The following is a 17,371-nucleotide window of genomic DNA, read 5'->3' on the forward strand; positions in this document are numbered from 1 at the left end:
GAAAAGAAAAGAGAAAAGGAGAGAAAAAAGAGAAGAGAGGAGAAAATGAGGGAAGTGACAAATAGAGAATAAAAGGAAGAAAAAGAAAACGAGAAAAGAGAAAAAAGAGAAAAGGAGGAGAAGCAAGAGAGTAGAAGAGAAAAAAAGGAGAAAAAAGAGGAGAAGAGACAAAAGGAGAATAAAATTGAAGAAACAAGGAGAGAACAAATGAAAAGAGAAGAACAAATAAGAGAAAAGAAGAGAAGAGAAGAGAAGAGAAGAGAAAGATCACATTAAAAAGAGAAGAAAAGAAAAAAGTATTAAGCAAACTCATACAAACAAACATACAATCAGAGTAAAAGCTTTGAACTATTTTTTTCTCAACTTTATGGTCCTTGCCCTTTACATTTAATATATATAACATATTTAGTATAGTATTCAGTATATTTAGGATATTCAAAATATCCTTTACATATATTTTTTGAAATATAAAGTTTTTTTTATTCCCCATTATGTAAAATTCAGCAAATAAACAGAAATAAAAATGTGCAGCAGTGCGTTCAAACTTGTTCCAAAACGTTTGCATAAGACTATATAATCACTATATAACTTTGTATATTCAGTACATTCAGTATATTATTGAATATATTTAGTACATTCACTATATTACTCAGTACACTCACTTTATTTGGTATATTATCCAGTACATTCAGTATATTATTCAGCAGATTCAGCTCTGAAAACACTACTCAGGATTGGAGGGGGGTGGGTGGTAAGCTGGGTGGGGAGGATCTCCTGTGGAGTCTTCTTTGTTTTAACCAGAAACAAATGGCTAGACTAGATAAACTCAGAGACAGAGATCCTCAGAGAAATGGAGATGTAAATGGGGTGGGCTAATGTGGGGGGTTCTGACTGTCTGTTTCTCTGTTTTACTTTCTTTTAAATGTTCAGATGCTAATGAAGTGGAACATTTGCACTCGTTTGGTTTGATACACTCAGAGACGGCACAGTCATGAAGAAAAAGTGCAAACACTGGTAAAAATGATGAGATATTAAGTCCTAATTATGAGATATTAAATCACTATTACAAACACTTTCTTGTTATTATGACATTGACTTTGTTTTCAAGGCAGATCTGAAGTCAGAGATCTCAGAAATATGTCCTACACTTGTTACAATGAGAACTCTGAGGTCAGTGGAGAAGCTACACATAACAATGCTCTGCTGTTTGTGAATGAGGCTAAACGCTCTACAGCAGGGGTGCATAAACCGTTTTGTCATGGACAAACATTGTCCAGTGTTTGTGGTGGGCCAAGAGTCAAAAAGACAAAGCAAAATGCAATTAAAGCAGGTACACTGAAAGCCCTCATGTTATTTGTACTCAAATAATCACACTGTAATTACTTGCAATTAGTTGTCATCACTCAATTCAGGCGAGTTGTTTGTACTGTCTGATTGAAAACTCAAGTGTACTTATTTTTGTGAGAAGAACAAACTCAAAATGACAACTAATGAAAGAGTACAGAGGTGGAGCCACCCAGAGTTCCAAGCAAGTTAGCTGATTTCTGTATATTAGCTTTTTATTTTTCCTTCAGATGTTGTTTTCAAACAACACATTCACATTATATATAGGTTTGGATGCACTTTACATGTTGTAGTATCCTAACCATGAGTGTGTTATCAAAGTTGTATGTAAAGTATGTAGCTTTAAAAACTCTTTTTGAAAGTGTTTTGTACATATCAGCTTGTGATCATTACAAAATAACAATAATGTGAAGATTAGTAAATTAAACGATGTAGCAGTTCAACTCAAAGCTCAAGTTTCTGTAACGATATTTTGTTGTTATGCAGACGTATATTTTATTTGTTAGACTTAAATGTTTGAGTGTTTTCAACTCCATGTATAATTTCAAACAACTTGAAAACTGACTTTCAACACTAAATTGAACTAAAACAACTAGTTACCTCTAAAAGTTTGAGTAAACTGGACCACTGAAAGTGGGTGAGGGTTCAGGGGCCTGTCTCCCTCATTAGAAACTACACCTCCCCCAACAGAGGTCTCTCCTGCTGTCTGGACAAGCTTGGCCACCTTTGATGCATTTGCATGTGCTACTCAACTGTGCTTTGATGCAAAGCCTCACCTGGACACAGCAGAGATTTTAATGAATAGTCAACCATCGTGTCCCTCTCCAACATCTGTCATGGTCACTACTGGGCTTCATGACTGAAACCTACAAAAAATCAAAGCCTTAAACTCACACTGAACTCTTTGACATCTTGTTTTCACATAGGCTATGTTATGTTATGTTCATTTGAGATTCATTATGGATTAAAATCACTCCACAATTATTACCGTCAGACTGTAAAACTACACACACTGCAGATTCATACTGGATTCAGATTTTGTGAAGCTACTTTTGAAAACATTTTGTAAAAAAAAATGAAAATACAAGGAAAATTCAATTAAACTGTAAACTCATCCCCCTCCACACACATATATCTCTTCTTTTTCCACATAATAAAGTGTGCAAAAGTGCATAACTCAATACATTTATTCATTTAAAAAATCACATACAATACAGCCACATGATAAGCATCAAATCAACACAGATACTGATTATAATAATAATAGTAATCATAATAATAATAAGAGGGAACTCTTACTGAAGCTGCTGTACATTTCACTAGATCTCTTGTGAGTTGACCATTCAAATTTTTAAACAAATATAACACGAGCATATCAACACTCCACCGCCCGGCTGAGAAAGAAGAGTCCACGTGAGGCCGCAAACACTGCACCTAAATTCATCATCACAACCAACTAGGAGGTAGAAGAATGCAAATACACCATAAATCATACCGAACTATAAATATGACTGAACATGGAGATCACGGCCTATATGCAGGTATTTGGCACATTCTGTAAATCTTTTGAGTTTTGGTGTGGCTCGGCATTAAGCTATGAAAATAATCTAATCTCTCTTTGTCATTTAAAAATACTCATCTGCCCTGCAGGACACGACACACAAACCACGAGTATACACACATGCATGGACGTACTTGCACGCATACAGCCATGCACAGAAACGCATACAATGCTGGCACCCCTGCACACTGCAAAAAATGGAGGGTCAGATTCTTGCACATTTCTTCAAATAACTCGACTTGAGCACACAAAGTTCCTAGTTTACTCAAAACAATAAAAAATAAGCTCCCCGGACAAAAAATTAGTCACCTTGCATGTTTAAGAGGATAGTAACTTTAGGCTCCTGCAAACGGCAGGATTCATAGATTGAGAAAAGGTGGTACAGTGAAGGAGAATGTCTTGTTCGATGTGTGGAAAATGGGTCACAAAGCAGATGTTAATGATGGGCAAAAAGGAGTGATTGCATTTGGGCATGAAAAAGGCCACAGTGTGAAGGAAGTAGCTGAGTTTGGACGTGTATCGAAGCGCACGGTCATACTGGTCGACAAGCAGTGGCAAAAATCCCAGTCTACAGGAAATTCTTGTCAGACTTGTGTCTGAAAGACGAAACTGATGGACAAGGGACCGCCAGCGTGTTTCACGGCTTGTGAATAAAAGTCACTTCGCTTCCAGGCAAGAATTGCTTCTAGAAGTCAACGCAGGTCCTTCACAACCAATTTCTGAAACTCTTCGCGGGGAACTGCATACCATGAACATATAGAGCAGAGTTGCAAGCAAGAGGCCTTTGCTCCTTTCTGCTCTCAAGGTTGCCTGGTTACAGTGGACGAAGAGACACAAACACTGGACTGTTCATGACTCTAAATGTGGTCAGATGAATCTTGTTTCTGCCTGTATGTAAATGATGCTGAGCACTGTGTTCATCGTAGACCTCAGGAAGCCTTCAATGAGGACTGTGTTCAAGGTGTGGTTTAAGCTGGAGGAGCTCTGTGATGTTCTGGGGCTGTTTTAATTACACAGAAATGGATCCTTTGGTTGAGGTGACAGTAAATTTGAACCACAGTGCCCATATTGAGCTGCTGGACAACGAGGTTTTGCCTTTTGCTCATAATTTTACAGAGAAACATAACATTCCTATCCCTGTATTTAATGATGACTATTCTTATGTTCACAGGGCTGCAAATGTGACTGATTGGCATGATGAGCTTCACACATCTGGACTGGCCCAAACTACCCGGAACAGCAAGTAAGATGGCACGGAAGGCGTCCACGAAATCTGGCCAAACTGCACAATTCTTTGATGCAAGAGTGGCTGAACATTGATGTCGCCTACATCCAGAAACTTGTCCAGTCCATGTCGAATCAAAACACAGCTGTTATTTGTGCTCGTGGAGGTATTACCTGCTATTAGGTACGTTTCGGTCACAGGTGACTAATTTTTTGTCTTACAATTTAATTCCTCCTTATTTCTCACACAAGTTTTCCATTAAGCAAGGTCACTAGGCATTACCTTTTCTTGGGCTCCCAGTTATGGATGGTTGAGGCATTGCTAGGGCTAAAGCTCAGCATCTCCAGAGGCTGGGATGAATGCTTGGTCAGTTGCACCACTAGAGGTGCTTCAATAGGTAACTTATTTCATCAAGTTAACTGACTGAGTGACTGACTAAGACACAGCTGACTAAGACACAGCATGTTTTGTTAACCTACAATTTGATGTTTGGTTAACTCAAAATTTTAGTCAAGTGAAAAATGATTCAAAACTAAATTACAAAAATTGGATATTTATGTTTTTTGTGTTTGTAGCACCAGCACATTGTGTTGAACCAACTAAAACGAACATTTTCAAATTCTTTGCTCAGTTAAAGGGCCCATTTAACTTTTTTTACTTTTTGAAAAACAGGACAGGCATTTAAACATATCGGCCTCAAAGGGACAGTTATAGAAGCAGTGCATTTAATTATAAGAGCTAAAAAAAGGTCTGAGAATACTCAGGAAAAATGAATTATGACTGTTTTGGTACTTGAAAGCCCAGAAAAGTCACAAGAAAAATGGGTTTGAACCCCAGCGATGCCACAGCCATCCATAAGTGGGAGCCCGAAGAGGAGGAAATGGCTGATTGCGCGATAAAGAGTACTAGAAATGGTCCAAATGACTTTGAATAAAATCTTGTTACATTAACATACATTGAATGTTAAGAACTTTTTGTCCTTTAAATATACATATTTGAAAATACAAGGGTTTATTCTAACAGCAATATGTGTGTGTGTACATATATATATATATATATATATATATATATATACACAGTAGTTTACCTAAGTTGGGTGAACTTCAGTGTCCTCTGGTCAAGCAATCTGAAAAAAAGGCGACTTTCATTTTTTACAGCGCACACACACTGAGACGCATACAGCCATGCATACACACATACACACACACTCATGCACGCACACACATGTACGCATTACCACTCTTACAACAAACATGCCAACAGACAAATACATCGTTACATACATAAGGCGAGCGCTCTCATGCAAAGCTACTGGGCAAATCTCCAGTTCACTGTCACACTCGGAGCAGGTGTGGACCAATGACATCATACAGCAGAGCATTCAGTGTGTAGGTGTGAGCTGTAGTTCTTCTCACAACACTTCTGCGGGCAGCTCAACTAGGCAAGCAGCCTCACAGTCCAGCCTGTGCAGTCAGGTCACTGCTTTATAAAGCCAGATTTATTCCAGCGTTCATTAAAGGAATAGACCAGCGTTTTCCAACCTCATCTCTTTTTGCTGCATTTACATTATGCAGTCCATTATCACAGACAGTAATTTCAGCACACTGCGCTGAAAACATCCTGACTCAAAACTAATTTATAATACACTTCAATGGGCAGTTACCGAATTCCATGAACCTTTCTTTTCTCTTGTATCTGAGGTCCTAACCAATCTGTCCCACTGGCTAAGACTTCAGGAGCTGAAATGATATATGTGGGATAATTAACCACCAACATATTTAGGAACTAACAGGAAAGTCAACCAATCACATTTTGATCATCATTTCTGATGAGTGGAACCAATTTTTGGAAAAATATGTCACTCTAGACCTTCTGGAGGACCTTCTGCAAGAAGTAGCCTGACTGATGTGTTTCTGTCCGTTGTTAGAAATGGAAAACAGCGGCGGCAGCAGGGCTCTTCACTGAAAGAGGCACTGTAAAACGGCTACATATGAGTTCAAACATATGTTAATGTCTTTTACAAGCTTCAAATAAAACATAGAATGTCTTCTGGAGGGTTAAAATATCCGTGTTTAATCTAGAACAGCCAAACAATGTTCAAGTGAATTACCGTTAGCTTAGCCATTACTACTAGACTCTCATAGTGGTGCTAGCAGAAATGAGCTTTTGACTGAATTTTTTCATGTGTGGCTGAACTAAAGGCCTATCTCTAATAGCCCTGTTTTCCCACAGCTGCTACCCATGGCAATTAGGTCGAGCCTGAGAAATGTTCTATCACATGACTATCCTGGTAAATCAACAAAAAATTAATCCCATATCTGAAAGAACAAGTTATGCAGATTTACAGCTTAAAAATGCAGTTAGGCCAGGGGTTTCAAACTCACTTAACAATGCAGACTGAATCTGTATATGTTCAGCTTTCAACCTGACCATGAAAAACAAAATTTATGGAAAGTCCAAATGTTAATGCAGCATTAATGTTGGTCCTGCGTCTGTTCTCCAGACAAAAATCGGTTCTAGTGCGGTGTTTTGTCTGTTAGTGACAAGTATGCTATTGCTGTCCAGTCTGTTACAAAGCCTTGTTTTGGTGACCGTCAAAGCTGAAACCTTGTGAATGGAAAAGGCAACAACAGCGTCACTTTAGACTAGTTAGCTATTAACTCACGATACATTTATAATTACATAAACATCTCACTTTTAATGGCATGAATCAAGTCTTACATAAAATGCAATATTAATGATAATGTCATTAATGGAATAGCAGAGTTCAGAAGGCTGATTTACAATGGACAAAGCTGGCGGATTCCTTTAATGAACAACAACGTGCTTAAAACTGAAACATAGTCCAGATTGGGTGCGTTATAAATGCTGAGTTGTTGTTTATGTGACTAGTTTTGAAACAATAAATCACATAAACACTTCATTGCTGAGCTCTAGAGGTTCTGAAGTTGTTGAGAGAGACTCCTCAGACCCAACTGATTGCAGATCTTAAGCTGGCTTGGCCACATTACGTGCACGTTTTCGCAATTCTCACCTATTGCATATCCATCTCAAGAAAAGACGCCATCAGAAAACACAAAAGAACAAACGCACCTCTCAAGATTTCCTCTTGCTTTTCCATTGCATAGCTCAAGCTGCCGGCTGCACATTTGCCAATGCATGTCTATGTTTTTCGGATGCCAACCAAAACTTTATGAAAGTGAAATCTAAAACGTTTACTGGAAAGCTGCATGTCAAAGTTTTTAGCATGTGTAAAAATGAACATTTTCACATCTTTGTGTATAGAAAAGAGGGTTGAAAGGATTCTAGGACAATCTATACAACTCTAGAATGCGCAGCCGCGGTGATGATGTAAACGGACAGCTCAGTCTATCGACAACAGCCGCAGTCTCGGTGAAACTTCCAGGATGCAGGATTGATGTCTTTAGTGAAAGTTGCTGACATGACATTTGACATCGTCGAGCCCCAGTACGGTGCCGTGATCAGCGCTGTTGCTCTGATTCTTCTTGTCTGAACAGCGACACAGCTTGTATTTTGCCACCTTAAAGCAGAAGGAGAGAGAGAGAATAAAAGAGTGTAATAATGATAATAAATCTTTATATCTTTACAACATCTCAAAGTGCTCTACACAAGAATGTAAGTAAAACACTGGAAAAATCACAGAAAAGTTGGAAATATTAATGGAATTAACAGCACAATTTAAAAAAGAGACCAAAATGAACCACAATATTCGAGGTACATGCTAAACAGACATGTTTTAATCTATATTTAAAAACACCTACTGAGTTTGCATTCCTAATATTTCTGGAATGCTATTTTAAAGTTTAAGAGCTATAGAAAATTATATTCCACCAACTGAGCTGTCAAAAATCCTAAAAGTTTGGAGCAAGCCTGACTCATCTGAGGAAAGTGGTCTGGACGGGCTATGACCATGCTAACATTAGCCCAAATAAATGACAAAAACTTTCTTGTGTCCTTTCATATGTGAACAAAATAAATATTTAAAATTAATAACACTGTAAATTTACATATTTTGACAAAAAATTTAAAGGCAATTTTTTTTTACCCAATTTTTCCACAGTCCAGGTCTTCCTTTATAACACAATGCTGCCAAACTGAGAGTGTGAAGCCTCCACATGCGTGTAATGAGAATACACGTCTGGAGACAACTTGTTAAACTTTTGGTGTTGGATGGAGGCAAAATACACCACAAACAAAGACCCTGTTTACACCTGGTCACTTCATGCTACTTGAGTATCAGGATTATATCTAGATAAGGCCAAACCACATAAAACTGCAAGTGTAAACACACCCAAGATTCATTTAGATACAATTGCGATCGCCCAATCCACTTCAGGAGGTGGACTGAGACGCATTTGAGCCACATGTTCTAGCTGCGTAAATGCATGCGTCTCTTCAAGACACATTTGACAACCAAAACTCCTCCTGTACTACCAAAAACCCTCCCAGTACAAACGAAACTTCTCGAAGTACAACCAAACCCCCTCCCACTAAAACCAAACCTCCTCCCAGTACAACTAAAATCCCTCCCAGTATAGCCAAAACACTTCCTAGTACAACTAAAACTCCTCCCAGTACAACTAAAACTCCTCCCAGTACAACCAAAACCCCTTCCAATACAACTACAATCCCTCCCAGTACAACTAAAATCCATCTCAGTTCAACCAAAACCCCTCCCCGTACAACCAGAACTCCTCCCAGTACAACCCAAAACCCCTCCCAGTACAACCAGAACTCCTCCCAGTACAACCAAACCACCCTCCCAGTACAACAGAAACTCCTCCACATGCAGTACATCACTGGGTGCATGATCCGAGTCTGTGAGGAAGATAATCATGGAGGACGCACATGGTTGGGCACAGAATGAAATGAAATGCTTAATAGCAATATGGACCCTACTGTACAAAACAAACTGCAGACGACTTAATAAACAATAGGTCATTTGTTGCCACATAACGAGTGGATTTCCATATTCCGTTCCACCCAGCAATCAGATTTCAGTCTGACTAACCAGAGACGCATTTGACTACCAAGTGTAAATGCATATGGCTAAAATCTGATCAGGATACAATCCAGATACAAGTCAAATGAAGTGATCAAGTGTAAATGGGGTCAAAGGTACCCGCCCCCAAATTCCTCTAGTCTGTGCTCTTTTCACATCCTGAGTACAATCAATAATACAAGCAGAATAAGCTAGCTAGCGAAACAGCAGCATAAGCAGAACTGTTTTCCCTCGCAAGTGGCAATGCTAATTTCCACGACATCTAAAATGTTCTCTGCACACGCGACACATCGACATGCTTTACAGGAAGTTACTAGGGAGATGCTAACTTACATTAAATCAGGGGTGCACAACTCTGGTCTGGATGGCTGCTGTGCAACACAATTTGGTGTTTTACCCACTCAAACACATCTGATAACACTTACTTATTTGCCAGGTTTGGTTGGTGTTTTTGAGTAGTGAAATCTCCAAACTGTGCTGGTCACTGGTCATCCAGGACCAGAATTTTGCACACCTGCATTACATCAGCGTGCTAACGACAGGTTTGTTGTCCATCATACAATGTTGGCAACTCTGGTGAAAAAAACAGCATAGACCATAGCTTGTTTATGCTGTTCTGGTGCTGGTCTGGTGCTGGTCTAGCAGGTCACTCAGCATCCAAAACACAACACAACACTGCTGTCAGAAGAAAACCTCGTATCTCCAAAATGATGACTTCACAGGAAAAGGACAAAACCTACTTTACTTTTAATGTCAATGGAACCAGAATTTTGGGCCGTTTCTTTAGGTCCATTCTTCATGAAATTTACACACGATGTAAAGGGCAAAAGGCATTATGTCAAAAATTGAAAAATATGCTGGTTTGGTCTTGCTGGTGACCAGCTGTGCTGGTCTATGCTGGTTTTTCTAGCAGAGGAGTTCACCATCAGCCCCTACTTTGAGCTTTGTCTTCTCAATGTATTGGATTAATTAAAAAATTTCCCACTCGCTTTGTTCCACCTTAAAAGTGTATTTTTTTTTACCTAAAATTCCTCATGGTTGACCCAGATGTTCTAGTCACAAAATCAGGTCTAGCCCTATGATACTAAGCATGGATAGGCCAGTTAAGAACAACTAATCTGGAGTTTCTATGGGATGGCCCTTTTGTTTGCTTCATGTTTTTCCCAGAGACTTATATTTAGCATTCAAAATTCCAACCACATATTTCCAATGTGGTCTGTCAGTTGTGCTACGAAGCACCTCAGGACCTGAGAATGGGCAGCACCACATTTGGCAAGGCTCATACGTTGTTACCACTACTTCTGGCTCATCCTTTTCCCTCAAGCTCCTAAACATTTTAACTTACAACTAAGAGCCAGTGGAATCTGCCAGTACTCTTTGCTGTTCTTGGTCTTGATGTCAGCCTCATTATCACAAAAACAAAACATAAAACATGTGCAGTGTGGCCAGTTTAAAGGAAATGGTCTCTGGATAAAACACTGGGATGACAAACTGTATCATTAGTGCTTAATGTGCTACCTAAACAGTTTTTTTTGGTATGAAATGAGTTTGACATTTTAACTGGATGTCTAAGGGGAAATTTTGGCTAATGAGCCGGGTTGGCTGCAATACTTCTATAGCAGTAATTGCAGGTTTTTCCCTCGAGTACTTATTAAATAGCTCTGGTCTCTTTTGAAGGCATTTTTACCAGCAGTTCTTCTATCACTACAACACACAAACTAACCGCTGGTATAAAGAGTCTGTATATTAATGAATGTTGCAGCTCGGTTTGGAGAGCTGTGTTCAAGTTCATGTGATAAGCAAAGAATATGCTCTATTTTTGCAATATCCTGCTCCATCTCTGGCAATCTGACTGTCATTGAGAGGTTTAATACGAGAGAAAGCCTGTAAAAGGAGTCTAAATGGACTTCAATTACAAGGCAGACCGCAGAAAAACAGGTGCTTTTAGGTCTTATTAATGTACCTCATACAGATAGTCGAAAAGCTCCAGAATGGTGAGGATGCTCGCTCCAATGAAAAGACCCATCTGTCCTCCGATATCACCTGAAATCAAAGATGCACAGAGATCACAGTGTTAAGACAATGCTTGGCTGCTGCATGAAGGGTAAGTACTGACGTAGAGGCCTGTCTTACCATTTCAAATAAAGGGTGTAAAGAAGTGCTTGATGCCTGATTCAGTGCATAAAATAAACTGCATTCAAGAAAATGAACCAATAGGCTTGTCTTTAGAGCCGCACTATGTAAGTTTTGGGGATTTGGAGACCCCTGCTGGAGATTTGGAATTGTATGCAGTGTGCAGAAGAATATTTTGTAATGTGGGTTAAGCTTTAGACCCCTTCCCTGGGCGGATGAATGTGATGATTGTGAGTGCGTTCAAAGAGAATTCAAGAATGTGAGTGAATTATCTACTACTGTCAACATATCCTCATTAGTATAATGTTTATTTTGCATTTGAGACCTAAACATTGAACCAGACCATCTTTTTTGTGCCTGATGTTAATGCTTGATAACATATGACGTGGTCTGAAAAACTGTCCAAGCGTCTGAGGGTTTCCTACTATCTAAATCAAAAGGGCCTATATATATATATATATATATATATATATATATATACACACACACACACACACACACACACACACACACACACATATATATATATATATACACATATATATATATATCACTGCTGTCAGAACAAAACCTTGTTTCTCCATTTTTGTCGTTTTTTTATGTATGTAATGTAAATTTCATGATGAATGGACCAAAATTACTTGGAAAAAACTTCTCCTGTAAAGTTATCATTTTTGTTCTGACTGACTGATTGGCTCTGCAGAGCTTTGCATGTCTGCATTGTTCAAAAGCAGTTCAGACTAAAACACTTCTTATATCTTCAGCACCAATGGGTGGAGCTAAACTGCTGCAGGCTAATTAGTTGGATACAAAATAATGCACTTTTCACGACATCACTTTGAAGCAAATGCGGCTGTTTTTTCAGCTTAGTTTTTTATGTGTGGACTGAATGGACCAGAGAATGAACAGTATATTTGAAACTTTAACAAGGTTTACATACCACATCAAACTCTCTCATTTAGAAAGCGTGAAGAAAATGCAGTTTTCTTTGATATGGGCCCTTTAACCCTAGTGTTGTAGCAAATCAACTGAGTGAGTTTCACTAGATAGTTTGTTAATAATTTCAATCTATGCAAATTTATGTCATAAATAAAGTGCCACTATAACTTTTGCCAGGCCAGTGACTGGTGGACTTACCCAGCAGACCTGCCACTTCATAAGCTTTCCTCTGCTCAATGGTCTCGTAGTTCAGAGCTTCGAAGAAGACGTCCAGCACCAGGATGTTGTCTCTGTAAAACACACAGCGCTCTGAATGCTGTATGTATGTTATTATTAGTATGTGTAATGTATGCAGCATGTACAAAATAAATAACACTAAACTGCAATATGTAAAAAGTGCCAGTAACACTTTTCTGAAGGGCAGCATTCATAAGACTACATGACACCTACACGAGCATCATAAGCCAACTGACACTTGTTGGAATAAGCCTTTACAAATGTAAGGTACTTGTCATTGGACACTTATGAACGCTGCCCAATAGTGAAGTTTGAACACCTCTGGTCAAATTACATGTAAGTGTATATAAAGGAACAAGGTCGTCTGCACATTTTAATGCACAATTACTGTTTACAGTAATGTCTGATTATATGGAATATATGATAATGAACTAAGAAGTACAGATGTATTTTTTAGTCAACAGAAATCATTAGGCCTTCTCTAAAGGTACTAGAAGGTCCTGAGGTTTCAGCACTGCCTAAATCTAACCTTAAGGGCCCACATCCTACATATTCCTTGCATTTGATTTTCTACTTACGATGTTTGTGTGGTTTTATGTATCAAAATAGTCATAATTCATTTTTATGACTACTTTACAACTCTCTACTTTCCTTTAATATTAAACAGGCTGTTTCTGTTACTGTGCTTTTAAGACTGATACATGTAAATGAGCTCTGTTCTGATTGGCTGCCCTGTATTGCGAATCATTCAATGAGCAGTAAAGTCTGAAACACTCTTCATAACTTCAGTGTGAGTGGGCAGGGCCAAACTGCTGCAGGCTGAATAGGTGGATATATGTAAACGTTTTTGGTTTTCGTGACATTACAAAATTAATGGACTCAAAATGGGCTGTTTTTGGAGCTTAGAATCCATATAAGGACTGTATAGACTGGTTAGTGAAGGGTATGTTCTGAAACTTGTTTACATACCACATCAACCTCTTTTATTTAAAAGAAAGCGTGGAAAATTTCCATGATATGGACCCTTTAATCCTAATGTAATAGCAAATTTGCTGAATTTAACAAATTGTAAAAAATATAACATACAATGTTTCATGTGCAAAGGGTATGGTATGCTTTATTTTTTCCCCAATATGTTAAACTCAGCAGATAAATAGAAATTGTGCTCTAAAATGTGCTGCAAAAAAAAAAGTTTCAAGAAGAGGTTGTGTTAACTTTTTTTGACTTATAAAATCAACAAAACATAATCCTATTGGGGGGTGTTCAAACTTTTGCGTATAACTGTATTGTCTATAGTGGTATAAAGGTTTTTGTGTGACACAACAATACTGATTTTTACATTTGGCTGTAGTAATACACGACAAAAACTCAGTTAACTGCAGTGAAGATAATGTTTGGTGCTGCTCTAAACTCTTAAAGCGTACTTTTGCTCATTAAAAAGTTTCAGACGGGATAGAATGAGGACACGTTTCAATCTGGCACTGTTTACAGTGTGTCAGTTTGTTTCTTCACGCTGCAGAGCACACAGCACAGGCGTCGACCGCGAACCCCCACAGTGTAAAACCCATTAAACACATTCAGTGTTAAACTGTACTGTCGACTCCACAGCAAGAATCAGCTTAGCAATGAAAGCAGCTAAAGTCACTCACGCGATGTACTTCTCGGATTTGCTGAATTTCTTGGCGAGGTATTTGGCGGAGGCTTTGCTGGGGATCTTGACGAAGGACAGCTCTTTGCTGTAGCGAGTGGTGTTACATGGAGTTTCACACATGCAGTAGTCGTTATCCCTCTCCACCAGGAAATCTGAGAAACACAGCAGAAAGAGGAGGTTCTTTCATTCCAACACTGGAACTGACCAGTGAACAGTAAAGCGATTCGCAGGTCAGTCTTCCAGCTGCTCTGGAGACATAATTGATTTATTTATAAATGCTCAGATGCATGTTTTATTGATTTTCCAAGTGAAAATAAGTGAACACATCTTCTACAGAGACATTTTAGTGCACAATTACTGTGCAAAAGTTTTAGATTTTATGTTCTATTTTTACAATATGTTCAAATTGGAAAATCAACAAATACATGCAATTTGACATATAATTTTGTTCAAACTTTTGCAGACGACTGTATTGTCTGTAGTGGTTTCCTAAAATCTGTGTCACATGTCAACATTGTTTTTTAGTTTTGACAGTATTAATACATAACATAAACTTAGTTAACTGCAGATAATTTACATAGATAAAAATTATACATATGAAATCATAAATAGTAAGTTGCTGTAACGCCGTTGCTCTGTTTCTGTCCGTGTCTGCCTTTGTTTACCTTCTCTCGTGTGTCTAGACATGTGCTTTTGTTGTTTTTGTTCCTGTCTCCTCCCCTGTCCTGCCTCCTGGTTATCTGCCTCATCTGTCTCTTGTCTGTAGCTCCGCCTTCTCATTAGTTTTAGGTGCTTCTGAATTGTATTTGCTGTTTGTGTTTCACAGGTTCTGCTTTGTGTTTTGCACCTGTTGTATATTAGTGTTCTTCATGATCCTTAATGTTTTGTTTTCTTTCAGTTTAAGTATATTGATTTCTAACATTCTTTCTTTGTCTCTTTTTTTGTTGCTTTTGCAAGTTATAAGAAAACCATGGACTTGCATCCTGCCTCTTCATTTCCCTTACAGTTGCCTTACTGTTTAACATTTACAGTACTGTGTAAAGTTCCCTTTGGTCCAATCTAAAGAAGCTGTGTGGGATTGGACTGTGGTTACTTGTATAACTCTTATATGCTTATTCTGTATATCAGAAAAGTCATTCTGTCCCTAAGGGCCTGATCCTTTTAGGTCACGTTAGAATGTTCTGTACTTTTCTATGCCTCTTTATCACGGGTACACAACCTTGATACTTAGGGGGACAAGATTGTTTGGGCCAGTCGAGGGTGATAATACTCTGTACAACTGCCGTCTGTTCCTGCTTTCCTCACCAATCAATGATCTGTGAATATCTCTGTATGAAGATGTCTTGAAATAAATCTAACCTTCTCTGTCTAGTTTATTCTCAGCAACTTCTATAACGACTTCACAAGTCAACAGTGGTGTTTGTAAGATGTTCTTTTAATATACACTGAAAAAATGGTGTTTTGAATTAACATAGTTCAAATGTGTCAGTCAGTTAAACACAAATAAAAGTGTGTTAACACAGTTCTTGTCAAACGCAGTAAAAGACTGTAACTGTGTTAATGAAGCACATTTTATTCATCTGCAACTGATCTGATCAGTGTAAATTCAAGGCACCACTTTCGGTGAAGAGTAGCAGCTCTCTAGAGCTCTAGCACTCTAGTCTTTTTAACTTTAAATATCATCTGATATTTTTGATATATAATGTAATGTTACATTGTATCAGTACCAATCAGTTATATTTATAAAGCACTATTAATGTAAATAATGAATTTTCTAATCTTACTACAGTCAAATATGGGGTCCCTCAAGGGTGGGTGCTAGGCCCATTATTATTTCCTCTCTATATGCTGCCATTCTTTTCTTCACAAGTATGATATTAGCTTCCCTTGCTATGCTGATGATACTCAGCTATATATACCAGCTAAACCAAAAGTTGCCCCCACAGACTAAATAAAAAAGAACGGTGTTCAGGGAATAAGTCTGGATAATGAATCTATCTTAACTCAAACAAAACTGAGGTCCTATTCAGACCTCAGGCAGTGAGAAATGAACTTTCTGAATTTGCTCTGAATGTAGATGGTTTCTCAGTTGAGCCTCGGAGAATTGTGATAAATCTAGGTATCACCTTTGACTCAGATCTCTTATTTGAAACACGCATAAATGATGTTGTGTGAATCGCCTTCTTCTTTTTACAGAATGTTGCCAAGCGATGAAATACACGGTTCTTAAAAGACACTGGAACCTCATCCATGTTTTATAACTTTGAGGCTGGACTGTAGTCCATATATTTAATATGTTGTAAGACCCTTACAGCTGAAAGCTCTGGTAAACTCTAAACAGACTCCAATGGGTCCAGAGTGCTGCAGCTAGAGTGCTCATTAGAACTAGAACATTCGACCATATAACTCCGGTTCTTTCATCTCTGCAACGGCTGCTAGATAAAAATCCTCTGATTATAAAATACTTCTTTTGAAATATCAAGCTCTGAATGAGTTAGCCCTGCAGTACCTTATTGACCTTACTGAGTCCTAGATACTTGATAAGTTATATGTATGTGGCATATTATGACCACCTCCTTGTTTCTACACTCATTGTCCATTTTATCAGCTCCACTTACTATATAGGTGCACTTTGTAGTTCTACAGTTACAGACTGTAGTCCATCTGTTTCTCTGATACTTTGTTAGCCCCCTTTTACCCTGTTCCTCAGTGGTCAGGACCCCCATGGACCCTCACAGAGCAGGTATTATTTGACTGGTGGATCATTCTCAGCACTGTAGTAACACTGACGTGGTGGTGGTGTGTTAGTGTGTGTTGTGCTGGTCTGAGTGGATCAGACACAGCAGTGCTGCTGGAGTTTTTAAACACCTCAGTGTCACTGCTGGACTGAGAATAGTCCAACAACCAAAAATATCCAGCCAACAGTGTCCTGTGGGCAGCGTCCTGTGACCACTGATGAAGGACTAGAGGATGACCAACACAAACTGTGCAGCAGCAGATGAGCTATCGTCTCTGACTTTACATCTACAAGGTGGACTGACAAGGTAGGAGTGTCTAATAGTGGACAGTGAGTGGACACAGTGTTTAAAAACTCCAGCAGCACTGCTGTGTCTGATCCACTCAGATCAGCACAACACACACTAACACACCACCACCACATCAGTGTTACTGCAGTGCTGAGAATGATCCACCACCCAAATAGTACCTGCTCTGTGAGGGTCCATGGGGGTCCTGACCACTGAAGAACCGGGTAAAAGG

The 17,371-nt window shown here is 38.7% G+C and overlaps 1 protein-coding gene across 1 annotated transcript in view; it reads right to left on the reverse strand.

Annotated features, from left to right (window-relative positions):
• Positions 1-6,268: 6,268 nt before the first annotated feature.
• Positions 6,269-17,371, reverse strand: part of asic1a (acid-sensing (proton-gated) ion channel 1a) — a 43,269-nt gene continuing 32,166 nt past the window's right edge. The window contains exons 7-10 of the mRNA XM_036579506.1: positions 14,112-14,265; positions 12,424-12,515; positions 11,117-11,196; positions 6,269-7,671 (exon numbers count right to left, since the gene is read on the reverse strand). Of these exons, the coding sequence (XP_036435399.1) occupies positions 7,555-7,671; positions 11,117-11,196; positions 12,424-12,515; positions 14,112-14,265 (443 nt within the window). The 3' untranslated portion in view covers positions 6,269-7,554. The remainder of the gene's footprint in view (positions 7,672-11,116; positions 11,197-12,423; positions 12,516-14,111; positions 14,266-17,371) is intronic.

This window comes from Colossoma macropomum, unplaced genomic scaffold, assembly GCF_904425465.1.
Source record: "Colossoma macropomum unplaced genomic scaffold, Colossoma_macropomum, whole genome shotgun sequence".
NCBI lineage: Eukaryota > Metazoa > Chordata > Actinopteri > Characiformes > Serrasalmidae > Colossoma > Colossoma macropomum.